The sequence below is a fragment of the Oncorhynchus nerka genome, linkage group LG27 (genome assembly GCF_034236695.1).
Source record: "Oncorhynchus nerka isolate Pitt River linkage group LG27, Oner_Uvic_2.0, whole genome shotgun sequence".
NCBI classification, from domain to species: Eukaryota; Metazoa; Chordata; class Actinopteri; order Salmoniformes; family Salmonidae; genus Oncorhynchus; species Oncorhynchus nerka.
Genome location: NC_088422.1, coordinates 46,946,622 through 46,973,384, shown reverse-complemented (window position 1 = coordinate 46,973,384; position 26,763 = coordinate 46,946,622). Strand labels below are relative to the sequence as shown.

The following is a 26,763-nucleotide window of genomic DNA, read 5'->3' as shown; positions in this document are numbered from 1 at the left end:
CTCTTATTTCATCATGTAACCTTGCAAGGGTTTCACGATGGAAGAACATTCTCACTTTTGGATGGGATGCATTATTTGTATATTAAACTATCCAGTGTTTACCGATTTCTATTAAATATTATTTATAATTACTTAAAATATGAGTGAAAAAGTTTTCCTTACATTTTTTTCATTAAGTATGTTACCCCAACAAGAGAATGGTGTGGGCATATGTAGGTCATAAAACATATTCATGCAAGTAGACCACTGATTGACCACTGATTTGTTTGAGGTGGGGTTTTTGAAGTATTTTTTTCTCCAATGTATACTTTGGCCACAAATACCAGTACAGATGTCGGATTTTAATATGACCCATTTAGTCACAGATTGATTGATGAGGTTTTGATGTTTGTGTGCTGTGCCTTTTTTTCTCCAAACAACAACTTTAGTTTCATCTGTCCACAGAATATTTTGCCAGTAGTGCTGTGGAACATCCAGGTGCTCTTTTGCGAACTTTTTTGGACAGCAATGGCTTCTTCCATGGTGTCCTCCCATGAACACCATTCTTGTTTAGGGTTTTATGTATTGTAGACTTGTCATCAGAGATGTTAGCATCTTCCAGAGATTTCTGTAAGTCTTTAGCTGACACTCTAGGATTCTTCTTAACCTCATTGAGCATTCTGCGCTGTGCTCTTGCAGTCATCTTTGCAGGACGGCCACTCCTACGGAGAGTAGCAACCGTGATGAAATTTCTCCATTTATAGATATTTTGATTTGCCGTGGACTGAATTTTAGAGATACTTTTTTAACCCTTTCCTGCTTTATGCAAGGCAACAATTCTTAATCTTAAGTCTTCTGAGATCTCTTTTGTTCGAGGCATGGTTCACATCAGGCAATGCTTCTTGTGAATTGCAAACTCATATTTTGTGAGTGTTTTTATGGGGCAGGGCAGCTCTAACCAAAATCTCCAATCTTGTCTCATTGATTCGACTCCAGGTTAGTTGACTCCTTACTCCAATGAGCTTTTGGAGAAGTCATTAGACTAGGGGTTCACATACTTTTTCTAACCTGCACTGTGAATGTTTAAATGATGTATTCAATATAGACAACAAAAATACAATCATTTGTGTGCTATTAGTTTAAGCAGACTGTGTTTGTTTAACATTTAACATTTAAGTCATTTAGCAGACGCTTTTATCCAGAGCGACTTACAAATTGGTGCTTTCACCTTATGACATCCAGTGGAACAGCCACTTTACAATAGTGCATCTAGGTCTTTTAAGGGGGGAGAAGGATTACTTTATCCTATCCTAGGTATTCCTTAAAGAGGTGGGGTTTCAGGTGTCTCCGGAAGGTGGTGATTGACTCCGCTGTCCTGGCGTCGTGAGGGAGTTTGTTCCACCATTGGGGGGCCAGAGCAGCGAACAGTTTTGACTGGGCTGAGCGGGAACTGTACTTCCTCAGTGGTAGGGAGGCGAGCAGGCCAGAGGTGGATGAACGCAGTGCCCTTGTTTGGGTGTAGGGCCTGATCAGAGCCTGGAGGTACTGAGGTGCCGTTCCCCTCACAGCTCCGTAGGCAAGCACCATGGTCTTGTAGCGGATTTGTCTGTTGTTGTGACTAAGATGAAGATCAGATCAAATTTTATGTCAGATTTATGCAGAAATCCAGGTAATTCCAAAGGGTTCACATACATTTTCTTGCCACTGTATCTGACACGAATAACAAGTAACAGAATCAATCTCCTCAGTACCTATTAATGAATGAAGTTGATACCGGCCAGAATAATTATCCTATGGTATAAGGTCTGCTGCTCCATCATTTTGAACATGACAGGTAAGCTTGCATGCATGATATCATACAGGCTACGATTTTTTGAGATTTTACTGACTGTTTAATAGCCAGAATAGTGATGTTTCAATGTGAAGCTAATATTGCATTAGAGCTATTCATATTTATTTTTATTTTCTAACGAGTAGGCTTGCTTTGTGATTAATTCATACAACGATCACAACCGAGCATATTACTAAATGATACCAATGTTGAAGATAACATGGTTGTAAATTCATTGAAAACTAATATTGAAATGTGATATGATGTAATCTAAATAGATTAGGCCTTGGCTACTTCATCCTAAAGTAAGGTAAATGCATTGGCTATCAAACAAACACAGGCTGTGATAAAGGATAACATATTTATATCAAACAGGAATATACGTTCAATGAAATGAATACAGTATTGTCATATTATTGATATCTTTCTCTCTCCTTGCCGGGGATTAGACAGATGAACTGTAGTCACCAGATGCCCAAGCCCCAAAAAGAAACGTGGAGACATCAACACTTGTCATTTTGAATAAAAGTTCTGTGTATGAGTCCATTGTACAAAATAAGTCATTTCCCAATGAGGGATATAAAGGAAATTAACCTCCAACATTCAGAAATTGTTCAGTACATGAGGGCAAATTTAGTCTTGACACCCATAGGTTTTTTTTATAGACAGGACAGGAGTTTAAAAAACCATAATTCAACACATTTTTGTCAATACTGAAGACTTGCACAGAGTGCAATCCGCTGGGACAGAAATCACGTCTGCATTTTAGAATGAACTTTACAATGTCCTGACAAATCTGCATTATAAAAAATAACACGGGTGAATCTATTTCTAATTTCAGTGCCGGTTCAAGTCGCTGATGCCACAATTACCTTTATTAAATGTACAATCGTTTTGTTCACAGTTTTGTATATTTTTAGGCTTGGTATAGTTGTTTACAGTAAGAGTAGAATAACTTAGTTACTAACTAACTAATGTTAACTAGTAACACCAACCCCAATGGTGCAACACAATAGGGGATGAGAAAGTGGCAAGATAAAGTTAGCTAACATTAACTTGGTAAACAGACACTGCATGCAGGTAGCTAGCACAATAGACTCATCACCAGAATTCACAAATAACTTGGCTGGCTAAACAGAACACAGTTGGTTGTATTTCCTACGTTTTTTAAAATCAAATGTTGTTAAAATGTCTTACTTCCAAACGAGTCGAGTTACTTAACCTTTATTTAACTAGGCAAGCCAGGCAAGAACACATTCTTATTTGACAATGATGGCCTACTCTGGCAAAACCCTGATGGCGCTGGGCCAATTGTGCGCCGCCTTACGGGACACCCAATCACGGCCGGATGTGATGCAGCCTGGATTTGAACCAGGGACTGCAGTGGCGCCTCTTGCACTGAGATGCAGTGCAAGAGGCGCCACTCGATGCAGTGCCTTAGACCGCTGCACCACTCGCCAATGCAATGGAGTAAAATGTGATTACAGTTACTCAACAGTTGAATGAAAAATTCATATGACAATCATTTGTTGAACATTTTAACATAATTTGGTGAATAAATAAACGTTATACCTACATTTCGCAAAGTTATTACTTATTCTTCAGGAATATGTTATCCCAAGGGGGACTTCTGTCCGATGTTAATTATGATTATTATTATATATTTTTCACTGCACCGCTAAGTGTTATGGGATAGCTTTCCCGACTAAGGATACATGGGATTGGGACATGCCAATTTTGACGTCCTACCTAGAAATCCTGCCTCAAAAGGAAGCATCCTTATTATTGCCAGCTAATGTCTCGTTAAACCATCAATACTCGCTAAATTCACCCGCACAGCTGATCTCAAGTGCAACCGTTATTGGTCACTTCATTATCGTTCCCTAAAAGATGACGACGGTGTCCTGCTTGCAAGTCTTTCAAGATATGTTCGCCCTCATGTTGGTATTGTCATCTCAACTTATGTCATAGCCTAATGGAGACCAATATCTATCTTGTGTTATTAAGATATATAAAAGGATGGTTGATATGTATAGATGCATTTCAGATAAATGTTTGTACATTTGAATGTTGCAGTAATAGGACCAAGACCTAGTATTTGAGCGAGCGAGAGAGAACATTATTTTGATAGCAAGACTGGATCTCAATGACTTGACTGCCCTCACATGGAGAGAAAGAGAACGGCTCAGTTTCAGCCACTCACAAATCTGAATTTCCTGATGGATCACGCAAATTCTCAGCAAAAAAAAGAGTGATCAAGTTAAGATCCGACATCTGTATAGGACTAGTCAACAACATTATTTGGATATGAGTTAACAGAATAAGAATAGAATAAAAGTGAGATTTTCACTGGGAAGTTAGTTTAAGGCATCACGTCAAGATCTGCCCATCTGCGCAATGCGCTCGAAATAACAACAACCTCGATCATGCCCACAATTTGTGTTTACACTGACTCCTAGTGACAGTGTGCAAAGAACTGGGATCAATAAGAAGGTAATGTGCAAAATGCAGACATAAGAGATTGCTGCGAAATAAACAAAGTGTGGTAGAGACAAAAACGTACACACAGGAGAGAGTAGGTAGGTTTTCCATGCAATTTGTTTTGATTTTTGTATACTTGTGGTAACTCACCTATGAGTAGTTTCTTTTCGATGTAAACACTAGCTAGTTTATTAATGTGAGCAAGCACCATTATTAGTATAATGCTAGCTTTGTACCATAACAACTATGTACTGTAGCTAGGCCTAGCAATAGGCCTAAACCCTAAATGATAGAAATCATGATAATAATGATAGCAGACATATCGGAGGAAGGATTCTATACCGTCTCTGATTATAGCTACCTAGTAGGCTAATTGTTGTGTATTTGCTAAATTGTCATAAGTTATTTTTCTCCACCACAGATTTCCATAAGGTCTCAGAGTCCAGAAAGAAACAGACGAAGACAGACCGTTGTCGATTTCCTAGCCTAGACATGTGCTAGCCTAGACATGTGCACTATCATCTAGGATCAATGGTTCTTCACAGGTCACAAAAGGGTTCTTTACTCTTTTAATGATAATTGAAATGTAGGGGAGGCGGCTTATTCAAATATTTGAGGGTGTGGTTTGGACACAGCTCGTTTTGTTCTTTATAGAAGCATTCTGCATAAAGGTTATGTAAAATAACCATTAAAAAAGGGTTCTATATAACCCCAAAAAGGGTTGTAACCAAAGCGGAACCGTTTTTGAATATGTAACCTGTTATATAAAAGAGATAATTCCCTCGAAGCCGGTGTATGGAGGATATTTTGGCACGGTTTGCCGGCCCTTGATATAATATATCCTCCAAACATTGGCTTCTCTGCCATTATCACTGAAGTACCCCTCAAGATACACAGGATTTAGCTCGTTAAAATTAAGTGTAACAACTAGTAATTACATTTCACTCATGCAGATAGTACTCTATGGTGTACTAGTGGGTTTATCTTCCCACTTGGATGGTAAAGGAGACTTAGGTTGTCATAATGGGAAACATAAACATTAATTCTAAGTCATTTTGAATTGTACAATCTGGGATGACACCCGTATGGTAGCCCCCAGTCAGAGAGGTTGACGTATATCTGATCTGTTTTTGTAAACTCAACCAAGTTAACCCAGATTATACACTTTTGGGGTTAACTTCCTAGCAACAATGTGGAGATTTTAAAGAGTGTACATTTACGGGTTGGTAATTATAGCCTAGGGAGCCTTCAACCTTTCTAATCTTGGACACCCAGTGCAACTGTCCACAAGAGATTACAACCTTGTGAAAGTTGTTACTAAATCGGATGCTGTCGAGAAGAAACAAAACACTAAATTGGTGAATTTAGTGGAAACTTGCCCACATGTAAAAAGCATGGTAACACACATTTGTTGTACACCTCTGTAATTACAGACTGTAACAATCACAAGTTACATGCTGTTTTTATAGTGTAACTATGAATTATTACGATTAACTACAATACTTGTTACAGTGTAATTACACATGTTATTACATTGTAATATAATGACCCCTTAAAATGTAGTGTTACCAGGTACTCTATGTCTCTAAGCATGTCAATGAATGAGCAAACGTATGAATGTGCAATGAACATGCCAGGTTATAGTTCACACTTTCTCCAGATATCACTGAGTCCACAGAAAGCCAAGTTAACAAACACAGACCATTTCGAGTCCCACCGTACCTTCTCTACCATGCAATCAGTTTTCCGAGCTGGTCATGGGTGCACCTCAGCCACGCTCAAGGTCCTAACTGATATCATAACCACCATAGATAAAAGACAGTACTGTACAGCTGTTTTCATCGACCTGGCCAAGGCTTTCGACTCTGTCAATCACAGCATTCTTATCGGCAGACTCAATAGCTTTGGTTTCTCAAATGATTGCCTCGTTCACCAACTACTTCTCAGATAGAGTTCAGTGTGTCAAGTCGGAGGGCCTGTTGTCCGGACCTCTGGCAGTCTCTATTGGGATGCCACAGGGTTCAATTCTCGGGCCGACTCTTTTCTCTGTATATATCAATGATGTCACTTTTGCTGCTGGTGATTCTCTGATCCACCTCTACACAGACGACACCATTTTGTATATATCTGGCCCTTTCTTGGACACTTTGTTAACAAACCTCCAAACAAGCTTCAATGCCATGCTTTATCTTGGCCAGGTCGCAGTTGCAAATGAGAACTTGTTCTCAACTAGCCTACCTGGTTAAATAAAGGTGAAATAAATTTTAAAAATTAAAAAATTCAACACTCCTTCCGTGGCCTCCAACTGCTCTTAAATGCTAGTAAAACTAAATGCATGCTCTTCAACTGATTGCTGCCCGGACCTGCCCATCCGCCTAGCATCACTACTCTGGACAACAGAGTAGCATCACTACTGTGTGGACAATTACAAATACCTAAGTGTCTGGTTAGACTTTAAACTATCCTTCCAGACTCACATTAAGCATCTGAAATCCAAAATTAAATCTAGAATCGGCTTCCAATTCGCAACAAAGACTCCTTCACTCATGCTGCCAAACATACCCTCGTAAAACTGACTATGCTACCGATCCTCGACTTTGACGATGTCATTTACAAAATAGCCTCCAACACTCTACTCAGCAAATTGGATGTAGTCTATCACAGTGCCATCTATTTTGTCACCAAAGCCCCATATACTACCCAACACTGTGACCTGTATGCTCTTGTGGGCTGGCCCTCGCTACATATTCGTTGTCAAACCCACTGGTTCCACGTCATCTATAAGTCTTTGCTAGGTAAAGCCCCGCCTTATCTCAGCTTACTGGTCTCCATAGCAACACCCACCCGTAGCAAACACTCCAGCAGGTTTATTTCACTGGTCATCCCCAAAGTCAACACCTCGTTTGGCCGCCTTTCCTTCCAGTTCTCTGCTGCCAATGACTGGAACAAATTGCAAAAATCACTTAAGCTGGAGACTTATAGCTCGCTCACTAACTTTAAACATCAGCTGTCAGAGCAGCTTACTGATCACTGTACCTGTACATAGCCAATCTGTAAATAGCACACCCACCTACGGCATCCCCATATTATTACTTACCCTCTTGCACCCCAGTATCTCTACTTGCACATTCATCATCTACACATCTATCACTCCAGTGTTAATGCTAAATTGTAATTATTTCACCACTATGGCCTATTTATTGCCTTACCTCCCTAACCTCACAACATTTGCACACACTGTACATCGATTTTTCTATTGTGTTTTTGACTGTACGTTTGTTTATCCCTTGTGATACTCTGTGTTGTTGTTTTTGTCGCACTGCTTTGCTTTATCTTGGCCAGGTCGCAGTTGTAAATGAGAACTTGTTCTCAACTGACCTACCTGGTTAAATAAAGGTGAAATAAAAAATACTTTTTTTTAAAATCCAGAGCTCCTTCATGGTGTGGAGGACTGTGGTATAAATGATCAAAGACCAAACAGTGAATTGACTTGTGGCATATAACTATGTAGCTAACGGTAACACTTAATAACTAACTATGTAACAAAGTCTCAGACTGGAATCATTATCCGCTCAGGACTCAGGAGTAGAAAATCTTCAGGTCTTACTTCCAGAAAGAAACAAGTAAGATCAAATGCAGTGCGAGGTCTACATATTTTCAATTCATCAAGTGTGACTTATGTTTAGCATGTCTTTCCCCATACACATTTTGTGTGTGTGTGTGTGTGTGTGTGTGTGTGTGTGTGCCTGCGTGCGTGTGTGTGTGTGTGTGTGTGTGTGTGTGTGTGTGTGTGTGTGTGTGTGTGTGTGTGTGTGTGTGTGTGTGTGTGTGTGTGTGTGTGTGTGTGTGTGTGTGTGTGTGTGTGTGTCTGTGTGTTGAGTTAAGGACTGCCTGGAAGCAAACAGCCATGGTGTGCAGTTTCACTACTTCAGTGCACCCATGAAGTGATCAAGCCCTCTTAACTGCTGTACTGAAATTATGCAAATCAGTCATTCAAATTCTGTAAATAGATAGTTTCTGTTGTTTTTGCTAATCAATGAATCCAAACAAAGGTATTAAATCAAGTAGACATATGACTGTATAAAAACAACAAGAGAAACCTTCAAAAAGACATGCTGAACCTAAAATAGCATTTGTTTTCTCTTTGATTGAGCCTGCCTGAAGTGCCAGATGGGCAGTCATTTCACTTTTGGGACTATTCCAGTTGGTCCATTGTGCCAGGCAGACTCTACCAAGTGCAGCTTAAGTATTTGAAAGAAACAATATAGGCTGTTTTTTTTTAACCCAGGTCTGGAGTGATGGACAAGGGTGTTCAAGGGGACAGGGGGAGACCTGCTGTTTCACTTACTGGGTTTCCGTCTGGTCCTGGTGGTCCCCGCTCGCCAAAGTCCCCGGGAAACCCCTGAGTAGACAAACACAGAGAGAGGAGAGAACAGACATGTTATCACTCTGTACAGCACAGAGCTGTTACACACCGTGGAAGAAACTTAGAAACACAACAGTCTGCAACGCAGTAGGCAACCAAATAGCAGTAATGGAAATAGAATGTACTAGACCATAATTGACATGGCCAACCATTACATACCATTATTTTCCCAAACCCAGAGTTGACCGTGAGAAAATGTTCTTGGAATATTAGGCTTCCAAGGATTAATCACATTGGTGTGGCTATTATCCACAAAGCTACAGTGTTCCATAAAGTGCACTATAGTGTTTTATGTTGCTTAACATTCAGTTCAACACGGAAGCAGATAAGAACACCGTGATGATGATCATAAATATACTCATAGTGGGTATTTGTTAATGTATGATTAACACATTTCCCACTGTTTTGTTACTGTACATATTGACAAAATACACTGAACAATAATATGAACACAGCATGTAAAGTGTTGGTCCCATGTTTCATGAGCTGAAATAAAAGACCCCGAAATTTCCATATGCACAAAAAGATTATTTCTCTCAAATTTTGTGCACAAATTTGTTTCCATTTCTGTGAGTGAGCATTTCTTCTTTCCCAAGAAAATCCATCCACCTGACAGGTGTGGCATATCAAGAAGCTGATTAAACAGCATGATAATTACACAGGTGCATCTTGTGCTGGGGACAATAAAAGGCCACTCTAAAAATGCAGTTTTGTCACACAACACAATGCCAGAGATGTCTCAAGTTTTGAGGGAGCATGCAATTGTCCACCAGAGCTGTTGGCAGATAATTAAATGTTCGTTTCTCTACCATAAGCCGCCCCAATGTCATTTTAGAGAATTTGGCAGTACGTCCAACTGGCCTCACAACCTCAGACGTGTATGGCGTTGTGTGGGCAAGTGGTTTGCTGATGTTGACTTTGTGAACAGAGTGCCCCGTGGTTGCAGTGGAGTTACTGGCAGGCATAAGCTATGGACACTAACACAATTGCATTTTATCAATGGCAATTTGAATGCACAGAGATATTGTGATGAGATCCTGAGGCCCATTGTCTTGTCTTTCATCCGCCGCAATCACCTCATGTTTCAGCATGATAATGCACAGCCCCATGTCTCAATGATAGGTACATAATTCCTGAAAGCTGAAAATGTCCCAGCACTTCCATGGCCTGCATACTCACCAGACATGTCACCCATTGAGTATGTTTGGGATGCTCTGGATCAACGTGTACGACAGCGTGTTCCAGTTCCCGCCAATATCTAGCAACTTTGCACAGCCATTGAAGAGGAGTGGGACAACATTCCACAGGCCACAATCAACAGCCTGATAAACTCTATGTGAAGGAGATGTGTTGCGATGCATGAGGCAAATGATGATCACATCAGACACTGACTGGTTTTCTGATCCACACCACTATCTAATTTTTAAGGTATTTGTGACCAACAGATGCATATCTGTATTCCCAGTCATGTGAAATCCATAGATTAGGGCCTAATTCACTTATTTCAATTGACTGATTTCCTTATACGGTCTGTAGCTCAGTAAAATCTTTAAAATTGTTGCATGTTGCATTTATAATTTTGTTCAGTATACATTTACATTCTCAAAACACAAAGTCAGCACTCAGTTAACAAACTCCATCCCCTTCATAGAGGTTTGCAGAATAAAACCCCAAGCAAGCAACAATTCAAACTGCACCCTGCAAACAAGCTCCTTGGTCTCTTCATTCCTAGTAGACTGCGTGCGGTGGCATGAAATTCCATGGCTGAGTGTTTGGGAGGGCTCCATGCTGCGCTGAGCCTCGCTGGCAGGAGCCCTAACCAGCCTGGGGGCTGACTGGCCTGGCTCTGGATCTGCTGACTGTGCTCTTCCCTTTCCTCCTCCTGGCTCCAACTGTTCCATTATAGAATCAGAGAACAAGAGCTGTGATGCTCCGATAGGCTAGACTAAGGCTCTGGGAGGCTGAGGGTTCTGCTAGGCCACACGCTCAACGTGTGCCGCTTGTCCCGTTGCCAAGGTCAACAACAACCTGCTACTGCTTCAGCTTCAGTGTTTACCTTTCTCCACCACAGGAGACAAGCGCTGTAGTTAGAGTATATATTGTCTGCATGATGAATGGCACTATTAGTAGAGGTCTTCTAGCCCCACAGAGTGGGATGGAAAATGTAACATTAGATGAAGCTATGGAGATCTTACAGGCAGTTCTATTACATGAGATATTATTCAGATCATTGGTCTAAATATTGCTGTGGCAGGCAATCTTGAGTAAAGCATTAGTCAAAGATCTGGGGGAAAGTAATAAGCTGGTAATTGCTGCAATGTGATGCCATCGAAAATGTGGAAAACAGCACTTCTCTCCAAAACTCCAATAGTACACTCTTAAAAGAAAGTTGCTATCAAGAACTTAAAAGGATAACCCTTTAAAGAACCATTTTTTTGGTACCAGGTAGAACCATTTTGGGTTCTATGTAAAATCATTTCCACAGAGGGTTCTCCCTGTAACCAAAAAGGGACTAAAAAGCGTTTTCTTATGGAGACAGACAAAGAATCGTTTGGAACTCTTTTTTCTACGAGCGTACTAGTTTAAACAAAAACATATGACTCCTCCTCAGCTTTTGCATTGTTTTTTAACTCAAAGATGTTACTTGAAAGATTGTAGGTAGTATGACCTCTGCTGCAAGGTAATGCATCTGATTCCACATTTGATTAACTGTCATATGCAAGTGCCACTGAACTTCCGCTAGTTACTGTGAAAAGATGTTCAGAGGACTGAATGTAAAGAGGCAAAACTAGCTACTGAAGATGAGAAGCAGAAAGAGAAAGGCCGGTATGGCACCACAGAGACAAACACACAAGAGATGCCATCATCAAATGCTGAGGCAGCACTCTCCTCAACATCTATTGCTGTTCTGTGCCAGCTTTAATTCTTGTTCAATGACCATCATCAGTTTAATAAACCACTTCATCATGTACCATTGTAAAGCTATGCTTGGAAAAATATCTCTATTATATAAGTCATTTGGGAACATTAGGATTTTCCATGTAAGCACAACTCAATATGTTTATGTGAGAATTGAAAATTCCCATGCAGGCGCCAATGAATATACTTCCCTGGTCTGTGGCTAGCTGCTCTGGAATTCCAAAACCAAAAGTTCCTTCACCACATTGCTCCAATGTAATGGACTTTGTAATAGTCTTTAGATGAACAAAATACAAAACACAGATATGCTCTGTGAACTACCCTTTGAATGAAAGCCATTCAGATCTCAATGTTATCAATGTTCAACATTAATTGATTAAATAAAAAAAATAAATAGAACTTGGTGTTAATCATATGTAATTACATACACTGAACAAAAATATAAACGCAGCATGCAACAATTTTGAAGATTTTACTGAGTTACAGTTCATATAAGGAATTCAGTCAATTTAAATCAATTCATTAGGCCCTAAATTATACATTTCACATGACTGGGAACACATACCTTTAACAAAAGTAGGGGCATGGATCAAATAACCAGTCAGTATCTAATGTGACCACCATTTGCCTCATGAAGTGTGACACATTTCCTTCGCATAGAGTTGATCAGGCTGTCGATTGTGGCCTGTGGAATGTTGTCCCACTCCTCTTCAAAGGCTGTGCAAAGTTGCTGGATCTTGGCAGGAACTGGAACACGCTGTCGTACACGTCAATCCAGAGCATCCCAAACATGCTCAATGGTAACATGTCAGGTGAGTAGCAGGCCATGGAAGAACTGGGACATTTTCAGCTTCCAGGAATTGTGTACAGACCCTTGAGACCTGGTGCAGTGTATTATCATGCTGAAACATGAGGTGATGGTGACGGATTAATGTCATGACAATGGGCCTCAGGATATCATCAAGGTATCTCTGTGCATTCACATTTTCAGCAATAAAATGCAATTGTGTTTGTTGTCTGTAGCTTATGCCTGCCCATACCATAACCCCATCATGGGTCAATCTGTCCACAACGTTGACATCAGCAAACCGCTTGCCCACTTGACACCATGCACGATGTCTGCCTTCTGCACGGTACAGTTGAAACCGGGATTTTTCCGGGAAGTGTACACTTCTCCAGCCTGCCAGTGGCTTTTGAAGGTTTGCATTTGCCCACTGAAGTCAGTTACGATGTCAAACTGAAGTCAGGTCAAGACTGGTGAGGTCAACGAGCAAGCAGATGCCGTTTATGAGACAGTTTCTGCAGAAATTCTTTGGTTGTGCAAACCCACAGTTTCATCAGCTGTCCGGATGGCTGGTCTCAGATGATCCCGCAGGTGAAGAAGCCAGATGTGGAGGTACTGGGCTGATGTGATTACACATGGTCTGCGGTTGTGAGGCCGGTTGGACGTACTGCCAAATTCTCTAAAATGATGTTCGGAGGCGGCTTAGTGTAGAGAAATTAACATTAAACATTCAACATTCATCTCTAGTGGATATTCCTGCAGTCAGCATGCCAATTGTACACTCCCTCAAAACATCTGAGGCATTGTGTTGCGTGACAAAACTGCACATTTTAGAGTGACCTTTTATTGTCCCCAGCACAAGGTACACATGTGTAATGATCATGCTGTTTAATCAGCTTCTTGATATGCCACACCTGTCAGGTGGATGGATTATCTTGGCAAATGAGAAATGTTCACTAACAGGGATGTAAACAAATTTGTGCGTAGAGAAGATTTGTGGGATCTTTTATTTCAGCTCATTAAATAAGGGTCCAACACTTTACATGTTTATATTTTTGTTCGATGTATAATCACTGGGATATTTGGCAATAGTGTCAATTGGTGCCATAGCTGTACTCCTTCCAACTCTCATCCTATATTTTCTAATTATATACTGAATAGACTATGGAAATATACAGACTTATGACTCAAGGGGTAGCCAGCCATCTCCAGAGTGAAAAGACTAATCTTCCCCTCTGGTTGTGTGGAGGTTACCACAACATAAATTACAGATGTATGCCTAAAGTCAAGGGGGCTCCATACACACTCAAGACTTCCTGTGAATAATAGACATGGCATGCCCACTAAACTACCCTAGACCTACAACTTCTAGGTATCAGAGAATGGAAAAAATAACAGTTGATTTCAAAGTATTGGAATTGTTATAAAAAGGTATTTTGAGAGAAAACTTTACCGGCCTACCCATCTTGCCCTTCTTGCCACGATCACCTGGAATACCCTAAGGAGGTAGAGAAAAATAGGGATGAAAGAAGGAAGGAAGGAATATGAGGAAAGGTAGAAGAGAAGAAAGACCAAGAAGAGGAGACAAAATGTAAATAATATTTCATATTTATTTTACAAGTAGATTAGGAATGGTTCTTAAACATAGCCTACTAAAACCAATACAAATATCAAACACGTCCAAAGAGACTCTCTCTACTATAAAATTTTGCACCACTGGACTGAGTCCTTCTGGGAATATGAGTCTATGAGTTCTGGTCAGGCTAATCTGAAGCAGCTCTTGCTCCAGCTCCTTAGTATTAGCTCCTGACTATTATCCCAAACAGTAGGGATGGCTGGAATTCCACCAGAGCTTGATCCTGTGCAAATATTTTGAGAAGGGCCTAGGGCTACTCCAGTCATCTCTTGGTGGTTTGGTGGAGCGTGCTTACTGGTAGCATTTCATCCAGTGTAAGCACCTTTACTTCACAAACGTTTAAACTCACTAAGAGTCACACCTGACAATCGTGACTGACAACTAATGCACATAGGAGAGTTTTCAGCTATTGTGCATTTCCCCCCATAGGACTAAGACATGTACAGTAGGGTGTTGTTTGCATTGCTAATGCATGAAGTAGTAGTAGTAATAGTAGTAGTTCCAAGAGGTAGAAATCATACCTTTCTTGGAATGTAATGCTTTTAGTGTCTTTGTCATATTCCTATTTTGAGTACTGTATTAAGAGTTATTCTGGACTACTTACTCTCTCACCATCAGGTCCAGGAAGGCCAAAAAGCCCCGCGATTCCTATGAAACCCTGCAAAGAGAGTTGTGGAATTGGGGTGAGAGGGGGGGTGAAAAGAGGGTAGAGTTAGAGCATAGGAAAGAAGTGAAGAAAAGGATAGGATGAATGGATTGAACGGGATTAGGGATGAGGAACAAAGAAAATACACATTAGAATTAAGTGATATACATCTCTTCTTTGGTATCATCCCATCAGTGTTACTTTAGTCATTTTTGGGAGTTTCTGTTGTCTCCAGGCAGGTGGCTCTTCATGAAGAACCAAGCCTTGAGGCAAGTGTATATGCCCATGGACTGCATGGTGCTGCCTTCCACGATGTAGTCCAAGGGCACATACCCTCACGTCAGGGATCTCTGATGAGTCCGGGCCAAGGGGGCTGCTCAGGGATGGAGGGTGAGAGAGTTGGAGGGAGGAGAGGGAGGAGAGAGAGGGGGAGAGCAGGGGGAGTCACAGGGGAACTGAAGAACAACGAGTGATACAAATGTTAAAGGGAAAAAATACATGAACTGGACCATGTTGAGATTCAGATGAGCTATACAAGCAACAACAACAACATCAGCAACAACACTTTACATTCAGGCAACAAGTGATTCAAGACAGTATTAAACAGAAAGTATTTCCTTGCTTAATTGCTTGTACAGTACTTTAAATGTCTTGTTGTACCAACATCAACACAACATCATCACAGAAAACTCAATTGTAATCATACCCAGCTAGCACATTTGGTTCCTTGGAAGTGGGAACATATGTTTTTGGTTTCACATTGGTTGTGGGAATGAAGCCATTTTCTGACCGGGAAACTGAACGTTTTTTAAACAGAAGTGAAAGAAGGCGAGAACAGAATTGAACATTTTGCCTGTTCTGGAAGAAATGAAAAAGTTATGTTATATGGAGGTTCTGAGAACATTTTACTCTGGGATGTTTTATTAACACTCTGAGAAGGGAAGTTCTAGGTTATTTTTAGGTTTTTGAATAACTTCCTCAATGTTTCATTAAGACTTTTAATAACCCTACTAATTAATATTGGGTTAACTTTTTGGAAGCACAGATGGATATTCATTTCCTTAGGTATTAGTCATCTGAACACATTTATTTTTTTATTGTGACACAGCATCAGTGAGATTTGAACACATCTGTTCTCTTTCCATGGAATTAATCCACTGCGTCACCAGGATAGAGCTAGCATACCATATTTATTTTATGCATACAAAGCTGTTAATTTGAGTACATTTTTGGTATTTTATCTCATTTTTCGTGATATGCAATTACAATCTCATCTCTGAAACTCCCCAACGGAGAGAGGCGAAGGTCGAAACATGACCTGCAAAACTGCGCTTCTTAACACCCGCCCGCTTAACCCGGAAGCCAGCTGCACCAATGTGACGAGGGAAACACCATTCACTAGTTCTGTCATTGTACTAAAATTCCCACAGAAGAATGTTGTTTCTTAAAATTCTCTGAATAATTTAAGAACATTACTTTAATCAGAATCATGAGGAAACCTGTAGGAAACGTTATGCTGAAGTACTGAAATGCCCACAGAAGAACGTTGTTTCTTAACACTGAACTATTAGTGAGAATTCCCAATGACAAACTAGTTGGAAAACATTCCTAGAACATTACCAACATTGAAATGAAATGTTTGAACTTTTAGGAAACGTTTTGTTAAAGTAATGAAATAACAAGAAAATAACGTTTTTTTGTCAAGTTCCTTAAATGTGTTAATAATGTTCCAAAGCCAAGCAACTATCCTTCACCATGTCCAGAAAGTTCTGGGAATATTGTATGCAAAATAACCATAGGACAACTGCGCTCTCACCATGCTCTAAGAACGTTATGTGCTAACTGGGTGGTGAGTTAACAGGGTTGTCTTGGACAAATGACATTTATATAATGTCTATTTTTATGTGACCACTCTGGTTCTATTGATTCATATAACATGCTTTTCACAGTTCATTTAACACAGCAATTGGCAAGAGACATTTGGAACAAAGTCATCTTCAGAGTGGGGTGTACTTTACTGTAAAAAAAAGAGGAATTGACTGTACGGTGTTTATCTTTGTCTGTATACACCTTACTGTGAATCTGACCTGGGTTCAAATAGTATTTGTTTTCGTTCGAATACTTTGAGCATTTGATAATATATGCCATTTAGCACAGACGCTTTTATCCAAAGCCACTTACAGTCATGTGTGCAAACATTTTACATATGGGTGACACCAGCGGGAATCGAACCCATGACCCAGCCTGTCTAGGGTATCAGACGGATGGGTTTTGCACTTTTGGGACTCAATGAAGTGTAGCTAAATTATTTATAAGAAAACAATGAATACTTAAACCCAGGTCTGCTGTCAATCTGTTACATGTATATGTTGAGCATGCAGGCACTTTGGCTGACAGCGATGCTCTTTGGCCATTGAGAGAAGTCAACATCTTCTAGTGATGACTGTATATGCAGTGTATTTATACTGTAAGTAAACAGAACATGATAAAAAATCTAAACAAACAGGGCTCTTTTAAGTAAGTAAGTTCATCCTGTATATATCATTCCATGATTACAAAGATCTAACATATCAGATGGATTGCACTAAAACACTTAAACAGAACAAACAGCGCACAGGACATATCTTGAAAAAAGGACGAACCATTTACAGTACAGTACAGAGATGTTACTTTGTTCATGAACATTTGTCGACCACTCACCCGGACTCCTTTAGGCCCCATAATTCCAACAGGTCCAGGTAAACCCTACAGAAAAAAAAGGCATACAAAATGACATTAGAAATGCATTTAGATAATGCGTTCCCTAATGCATACAACACTTTAAATGTACGGATGAAAGTGTAAGTGGATTGGACTCGAATTGTGATGAGTGCTTTCACCATAATAACTGATTGACAACAATTGGTGTTGGCTGAATAATTCCAAGATGTATTTACCAGCATGCAGATCAGTGGAGTGATAGTCTCCATTATGTAATCTCGAAGATGAGCCGACCTTAATGAACATGGACTCTATTTAGACTGTCTCAAGTGATTCACAGTCTACAGATGGAAAGGGGGTGCTAAAACCTAATCCATCAGTCTGGCGTGTGTATCTAGCTAGGGAGTTACAACAGTGTGTGCGAGTGTGTGAGTGCCCGCCCATGTGTGTGAAGTGTGTGTCTATCTGGGGAGTTACAACAGTGACAGAGTTAGAGCACCAAAGGAACAAAGACCCAGGCCTGAACTCTAAGCTATTATAAACATTGTGAACAAGCCAAGCTGAGAGCTATTTCCCAGCTGCGCGTTTATGTCGGCGGCTTTACAAATGTGCGTTCTGGAGAGTAGGGAGGAAGCATGTTTTACAGTGCAGAGAAACCCACATACTACTCAGCAATGAGGGACTGTATCAAATGTATTCAAATGACTTTCTCAAAAGAGGCAGCGCTGAATGAAACTCACAGTGTCAGCTCCTAAAGACTGATGAAAACGTATTTGCATTGAGGGAGCAGCTTACATTAATCACAGTTTAATTGCAGTTACATTACTTTTTCAGTAAAGGCATGGCTTACTAAGTAAAAGCCTTTGGCACTTTATTTTAGTCCGGGGGCACCAATAAGCAACCAAAAATGTGCAACCCTAATCCTGACACAGGTGCTCTTGACAGTCTTACACTTGTGTGTCACTCTTCCAAAGACTCTCTTTATTTCAATCACCTATAAAAGTCTCAACAGGTTGTACTGTTTCCATTCCCAATCCCAATACCAGTGCCACTCTCTAACCACTCACTGAAATGGGCTGAGTGTGTTTGGTGTGTGTAGCCCTGCTTAGCATTTCTGTAAAAGTACTGTATGGTGTGTGTGGACCCTTAGCTAGCACTGCAACACTAGATTTACTGCACCTGCCTGCCAGGATAACCTTTGGCCCCTGGGCTTCCGTGTGCTCCTTGCTCACCCTGCAGAAAGAGAGAAAAGAAGGAGTGAGTGAGACAGAAGACAAGGAGTGAGACGAATAGCTGTTTCATGCCACAATAAATGTGTCATTCAAAATTCCAGCTTCCCTGGCTTTGAATTGAATCTGTGTAGTATAGGAAGAGAATAATGGAGAAAGAGGAATTAGGCACTTGATAAAGAACCTTTGTGTGGTCAGCAGTGCGTTTGGAAGGCAGCAGAACCATTGCTGATATTGGCTCTATCTACAGTATAGGCAAAAAATTGCCCAAAAATATCATCAATAGAAATAGAATGGGCGTCCCCACTCAAGTCAATGATACCATAATGGGTGGAATGGCGGCCAGTGCAAGTGTACACATAGGAGCAAAGCATTAATTAAAATCAGGAAGTAAAAGCAGGAAGTGTTTCCATCAATATGTGCTCTGATTTCTTAATTCAACTCAATTCGACATAACAAAAAATACATCCCATTGCATGAGCCACATCAGTTAACATCATTTGAATGAACATTCTACATTACCATGGGCATTATTGCATCACAATACCAGGCAGCCATTGCAAGTGTACCCATTAGTTTACCAGTCAACTTGCCAGGGTTAGAGGTTCCAAGCTTGTTCTATTGATTCTATTTCTATGCATGTGTTCGTAATTTCGCTCGGAGTGTGCTCTGGGAGTTTGTAAATTCAGAGCGTTTCGATCTGGCCGAGGAGTAGGTTTGATCTGAGCATTCTGACCTCACAATGGCAGTCAAGCACCCAGGCTAACTGGCTAAAGTTGGCTAGCTTGCTAGCTACCTCCAGTTCTAGTAGAGCTGGTTAGGCTGCTTTTATGTTATCTAGAGCAGTTGGTGACTGTAGCTGTGCTATTGGCCCAAATATATATTTTTAATATATATATTATATATATATTTACCCCATTTTCTCCCCAATTGGTAGTTACAGTCTTGTCCCATCGCTGCAACCCCCATACGGACTCGGGAGAGGCGAAGGTCGAGAGCCGTGTGTCCTCCGAAACACAACCCAGCCAAGCCACACTGCTTCTTGACACAATGCCCGCTTAACCCGGTAGCCAGCCGCACCAATGTGTCAGAGAAAACTCTTACACCTGGAAACCGTGTCAGCGTGCATTGCGCCCAGCCCGCCACAGGAGTCAATAGTGCGCGATGGGACAACAACATCCCTGCCGGCCAAACCCTCCCCTATCCCGGACGACGAAGGGCTAATTGTGCACCACCCCATGGGGGGGAATTGCCTAGGCAACTGAAGACAAAGTTTCATCACGTTGTTAAGAGTCCATGTTACAGTATATCCTGTATTTTAACGGTTATGAAGGTCTTCATCCATAACTGTCGGTTACACTGCAATTCGGTAATTGTGCCAGCCCTAAGAACTCTGGGCCAAAGTGAAAACCTTTAAAGGGATACTTCAGGATTTTGGCAATTTGGCAAATAACTTTTATCTATATCCTCAAAGTCAGATGAATTTTTGGATATCAGTTTTATCACAGATAAAACAATGAGAGATATTTCACCAGATGTATAAATGTGAAGCATCCTCTTGGCATTTCCATTCACTACCAAATATTGTAGTGAGAGGAAGCTCGCTGGCCGGCAGTGAGAGAAAACGTAACAATATGGATTTTGGTCGCAATTTCTGCACATTTCCTCATTGATGAAACATTCGATCTCAATAAAGTTTTCTGTTCCCAAAACTAGAATATGTTATGAACAGAGTGGACAAAGTTTTGTAGAGTACCCTTTGAAAAAGTTTTAAAAAGTCACATTATTTGGAAGGAGTGCAAAAGTGAATTGAGTTATTGCACTTCACAGACTAGGCGTGACCTAAAGAAAATATGCAGATGCATGCTAGAATGCACCAATAGGATCTTGCAAGCTCGTGCTTGGCTCTGCCCACCTCCTTGCTTGTTCTGCCCACTATGACTCATTTGTTCCCATTGGAAACATCAGGCTGTGATCTATTTGGCTTAGTTATAAAAAATCTTTGGTTTTCTGTCTCTATGTCCAGTATAAAGGAAGTTAAAGGTAGTTGCAAGCAGATACCCATATATAGTCGGAAGTTTACATACACCTTAGCCAAATACATTTAAACTCAGTTTTCACAATTCCTGACATTTTATCCTAGTAAACATTCCCTGTCTTAGGTCAGTTAGGGTCACCACTTTATTTTAAGAATGTGAAATGTCAGAATAATAGTAGAGAGAGAGATTTATTTCAGCTTTTATTTCTTTCACCACATTCCCAGTGGGTCAGAAGTTAACATACACTCAATTAGTATTTGGTAGCATTGCCTTTAAATTGTTTAACTTGGGTCAAATGTTTCAGGTAGCCTTCCACAAGCTTCCCACAATAAGTTGGGTGAATTTTGGCCCATTCCTCCTGACAGAGCTGGTGTAACTGAATCAGGTTTGTAGGCCTCCTTGCTCGTACACGCTTTTTCAGTTCTGCCCGCACATTTTCTATAGGATTGAGGTCAGGGCTTTGTGATGGCCACTCCAATACCTTGACTTTGTTGTCCTTAAGACATTTTGCCACAACTTTGCTTGCAAGTATGCTTGGGGTCATTGTCCATTTGGAAGACCCATTTGCGACCAAGCTTTAACTTCCTCACTGATGTCTTGAGATGTTGCTTCAATATATCCACATAATTTTCCTCTTTCATGATGCCATCTATTTTGTGATGTGCACCAGTCCCTCCTGCAGCAAAGCACCCCCACAACATGATGCTGCCACCCCTGTGCTTCACGGTTGGGATGGTGTTCTTAGGCTTGCAGGCCTCCACCTTTTTCCTCCAAACATAACGATGGTCATTATGGCCAAACAGTTCTATTTTTGTTTCATCAGACCAGAGGACATTTCTCCAAAAAGTATCATCTTTGTCCCCATGTGCAGTTCCAAACCGTAGTCTGGCTTTTTTATGGCGGTTTGGAGCAGTGGCTTCTTCCTTGCTGAGCGGCCTTTCAGGTTATGTCGATATAGCGATATAGGACTTGTTTTACTGTGGATATAGATACTTTTGTACCTGTTTCCTCCAGCATCTTCACAAGGTCCGTTGCTGTTGTTCTGGGATTGAATACCTAGGATAGGATAAAGTAATCCTTCCCCCCCCCCTTAAAAGACCTAGATGCACTATTGTAAAGTGGCTGTTCCACTGGATGTCATAAGGTGAAAGCACCAATTTGTAAGTCGCTCTGGATAAGAGCGTCTGCTAAATGACTTAAATGATGTCTTAAATGTAAATGATTTGCACTTTTCGCACCAAAGTAATTTAATCTCTAGTAGACAGAATGCGTCTCCGTCCTGAGCATTATGACGGCTGTGTGGTCCCACGGTGTTTATACTTGCATTCTATTGTAATGTACAGATGAACGTGGTACCTTCAGGCGTTTGGAAATTGCTCCCAAGGATGAACTAGACTTGTGGAGGTCTACAATATATTTTCTGAGGTCTTGGCTGATATCTTTTGATTTTCCCATGATGTCAAGCAAAGAGGCACTGAGTTTGAAGGTAGGCCTTGAAATACATCCACAGGTACACTGCCAATTGACTCAAATTATGTCTATCAGAAGCCTATCAGAAGCTTCTAAAGCCATGACATAATTTTCTGGAATTTTCCAATCTGTTTTAAGGCACAGTCAACTTAGTGTATGTAAACTTCTGACCCACTGGAATTGTGATACAGTGAATTATAAGTGAAATAATCCATCTGTAAACAATCGTTGGAAAAATGACTTGTGTCATGCACAAAGTAGATGTCCTAACCGACTTGCCAAAACTATAGTTTGTTAACAATACATTTGTGGGGTGGTTGAAAAACAAGTTTTAATGACTCCAACCTTAGTGTATGTAACCTTCCGACTTGTTCTGACCAAAACAAATGTGAAAAAGTATTTCTCCACGAGTTGCAAAATACATGACTGTCAAATACTATTAGTGTAAAATGTTGAAATATTGATATGTACATTTAGGCAATTCTTGAAGGTCTGTAACAGTTGCCATGATAGATAGCCATTGATATATTGCCCCATGTTGCTTTTGGAGAGACAGAAGATATATGTAGTTGCCAACCTAAGTGTATGTAAACTTCCGACTTCAACTGTACTTCCCAGCCATTGCGTTAAGGCTGGTTAGCATTGGGTCGCCAAACTACCTGCAACTTCCTTCATACTGGACACAGAGACATAAAAATGGTATCCACGAATTCATCTGACTATGGTGAAGTGGATAAAGGGCCTCATTGCCAAAATCCTGAAGTATCCCTTTAACTAGGCCAATGTTCTTCCCTGGCTAGGCCATGTGGTCAGTGAAAACTCCACGCTCTTTGTTCTGATAGTACACTACAAATTGCACATTCTTCAGTACACTTAACACTATTTGTAGTTTTTTAAGGAATCTCGGGGAGTAGTGACCTTAGGGTGTCCAGACTAATTGGCCCACTTTAAGCTCTGCCAGAAACTAAATTTCACTGGCCAAGATTCCTTAGGTACTAATGTGTTCATGTGTAACATCCTCCCTTCAGAATAATTAGTTTCCTCTCTCTCTCTCTCTCTCTCTCTCTCTCTCTCTCTCTCTCTCTCTCCCTCTCTCTCTCTCTCTCTCCCTCCCTCCCTTTCTCTTTTCTTCTCTCTTTTCAGGAATTTATGTTTTGGTCTTCATGGAGCAATGTGTTCTGACAGCCGAGCCATAGCTTTAGCTTTGTTGGGTAAACAGATGGAGAGTCTTTTGTCTGATGTATTCCACTCTAACAGCAGTGGTTCAAACTTCAGACCCAGTCAGGTAGACAGACACATTAACACCAGCAGAGACGTAAAGACGGCAGCTGTTAGAATAACCACTGAAAAATGTACAACCGCATGAGGATGTCATTCATTATGCTAAGTTTTATGTAACTGCATTGTTGAAGCTGCCCTATAAGTTTATGTATTGTTAAGTAGAAATTATTGATAAGATATGATCACTGAGGAAAGATAAATGTCATTCTCATCAATACTCACAGAATCTCCTGGTTGACCGGGGGGACCAGGGTGTCCTTTCTGTCCCTGCAGAGGAAAAACATTAGACAACTTTGAATGGATATTATTTTGATCACCTAACTCCCCATAATATGTACTGATAGGCTATGCTTCGTTTCAATTGCTGTATACTACCAAGATACAGACTCACATGTACTCAATCAGAGCCCTCTGGGAAAAGAGTATGGTAATATTAACCTCCCGGGTAGAGGATATGGAGTTTCTGATGATCACACTTCTTATGTAAGTCTACAACACACACACACACACACACAGAACTGCAGGGTACTGAAATCATGCCCCTCCTCAGCATTACATCGTGGAAATTCCTCACCTCGTTAGCTTGTAAAGGAACTCATAAACTGTTTATTTAAGAAGCTATGGATTAAATAAACCCCAAAAAATCAACAACAACCAACAGCAGGCCATTAATCAGCCATAAGGTTGTGAAATTGTCTCAGTATACGCTACACAGGTACAATGCTTCTATGTGCAGCACTCTACTAATTTCAAATATCCTTGAATTATGCATATTACATATTCTAATATATTATTAACATTGTTGATTACATTTAGTATTAAAGTGGTGGCTATTCCAACATCAGGATTTGCATAGGCTCTTGAGGAACTCAGACACTTCTGTAAGCTACAAAACTGTCAGTGTTCAACCTTAACATGTGATGACAATACAACATAACAAATGAACAGGACATTTACTCTCACGGGTGGCCAAAAATAAAAGCCATGCCCCTACCAAGACACGCCTCCAGCCTTCTGATCTGTCCCGCTGGGTCATATCTTAATAACTCAGCATCAACAACCCAACCTGGCTCTTTTTAAATAAAACAACCCAACTAAGTGACCCAATGCCTGCAACCCAGCAGTTGGTTCATCCAAACAACCAAGCAATTGTAAGAGTGTATGCTAAGTTGAAGATACTGTAGCTACAGTGCATTCGGAAAGTATTCATACCCCTCCACATTTTGTTACATTACAGCCTTTATAAAAAATTAAAATCATAAAAAATTTAAATCATTAATCTACACACAATACCCCATAATGACAAAGAAAAACTGGTAATTGTTTTTTAGCAAATGTATTAAAAATAAAAAACTGAAAAACGTTGTTTACAATATTATTCAGACCCTTTGCTATGAGACTCGAAATTGAGCTCAGGTGCATCCTGTTTCCATTGATCATCATTGAGATGTTTCTACAACTTAATTGGAGTCCACCTGTGGTAAATTCAATTGATTGGGCATGATTTAGAAAGGCACACCCCTGTCTATTTAAAGTCCCACAGTTGACACTGCATGTCAGAGCAAAAACCAAGCCATGAGGTCAAAGGAATTGTCCGTAGACCTCAGAGACATGATTGTGTCCAGGCACAGATCAGGGGAAGGGTACCAAAACATTTCTGCAGCATTGAAGGTCCCCAAGAACCCACTGGTCTCCCTCATTCTTAAATGGAAGAAGTTCGTAACCATCAAGACTCTACCTAGAGCTGGCCGCACGGCCAAGCTGAGAAGGGCCTTGGTCAAGGAAGTGACCAAGAACCCAATGGTCACTCTGACTGAGCTTCAGAGTTCATTTGTGGAGATGGGAGAAACCTCCAAAAGGATATCCATCTCTGCAGCACTCCACCCATCAGGCTTTATGGTAGAGTGGCCAGTCGGAAGCCACTCCTCAGTAAAAGGCACATGACAGCCCGCTTGGAGTTTGCCAAAAGGCACCTAAAGACTCTCAGACCATGAGAAACAAGATTCTCTGGTCTGATGAAACCAAGATTGAACTTTCTGGCCTGAACCCAAGCGTCACGTCTGGAGGAAACCTGGAACCATCCCTATGGTGAAGCATAGTGGTGGCAGCATCAAGCATCGGGATAGAGGGAAGGATGAATGGAGCAAAGTACAGAGAGATCCTTAATGAAAACCTGCACCAGAGCACTCAGGACCTCAGACTGGGGTGAAGGTTCACCTTCCAACAGGACATCGGCCCTAAGCACACAGCCAAGACAACACAGGAGCGGCTTCGGGACAAGTCTTTGAATGTCCTTGAGTGGCCCAGCCAGAGCCCAGACTTGAACCAGGTCGAACATCTCTGGAGAGACCTGAAAATAGCTGTGCAGCGACGCTCCCCACCCAACCTGACAGAGGTTGAGAGGATCTGCAGAGAAGAATGGAAGAAACTCCCCAAATACAAGAAGACCTGAGGCTGTAATCAAAAAAGTAGTGAGTAAAGGGTCTGAATACTTATGTAAATGTGATATGTTAGGTTTTTTTTCTTTATAAATTTGCAAAAATAAATAAAAACCCGTCTTTCTTTGTCATTATGGGGTATTGATGAGGCAAAAAAACTGTTTAATCCATTTTAGAATAAGGCTGTAACGTAACAAAAATGTGGAAAAAGTCAAGTGGTCTGAATACTTTCCGAATGTACTGTAGCTTGCAACCTAAGCCAACACCTAATAATTATCCTCATAAACAAATTCCATTACCATCACAATAATCTTTTCGGAATTAAAACAGGCTAAAGTCATATAGTATAATTGGAAAAGGGGGATACTTAGTCAGTTGTACAAGTTGTCTTCCACATTCAACCCAACCTCTCTAAATCAGAGAGGTGCGGAGGGCTGCCTTAATCGACATCCACATCTTCTGCGCCTGTGGAACAGTGGGTTAACTGCCCTGCTCAGGGGCAGAACAACAGATTATTAACTTGTCAGCTCGGGGACTCGATCTAAGCTCCTACCCGCCAGGCTACCTGCCGCTTGGCTTGACAGACAATGTTGTATTATTCAACATTGCTATTAAAATAGTACTCATATAGGAATGGGTAATTATTTTTACAAGTTGCTAGCTATCGCATAAAGCCATCGTCATATTTGCATCTTTTTCTGAGTCTGGCAGTGCAACAAATCCAACGGCGAAATAAATTCAAAGTGCTCCGCATGCGCCAGCAAAAAGGTTCCTCCAGGAACCCCTTGCTACATTGGAATATTAAAATATTCCTCCAAGAACCCCTCAACTAACCAAAGGTGCAAATATGAACCCAGTGACTGCAATGGTACTGCAAACATACTATAAACCTTAGTATGAAAAT

General features: G+C 40.7%; 1 protein-coding gene across 1 annotated transcript in view; it reads right to left on the bottom strand.

Moving 5' to 3' along the window:
* col27a1b (collagen, type XXVII, alpha 1b) overlaps positions 1 to 26,763 on the bottom strand; it is a 136,465-nt gene that overhangs the window by 61,423 nt on the left and 48,279 nt on the right. Inside the window, exons 8-13 of the mRNA XM_029638431.2 lie at positions 23,644 to 23,688; positions 18,582 to 18,635; positions 17,403 to 17,447; positions 14,661 to 14,714; positions 13,874 to 13,918; positions 8,640 to 8,693 (exon numbers count right to left, since the gene is read on the bottom strand). Coding sequence (XP_029494291.1) covers positions 8,640 to 8,693; positions 13,874 to 13,918; positions 14,661 to 14,714; positions 17,403 to 17,447; positions 18,582 to 18,635; positions 23,644 to 23,688 — 297 coding nt within the window. The remainder of the gene's footprint in view (positions 1 to 8,639; positions 8,694 to 13,873; positions 13,919 to 14,660; positions 14,715 to 17,402; positions 17,448 to 18,581; positions 18,636 to 23,643; positions 23,689 to 26,763) is intronic.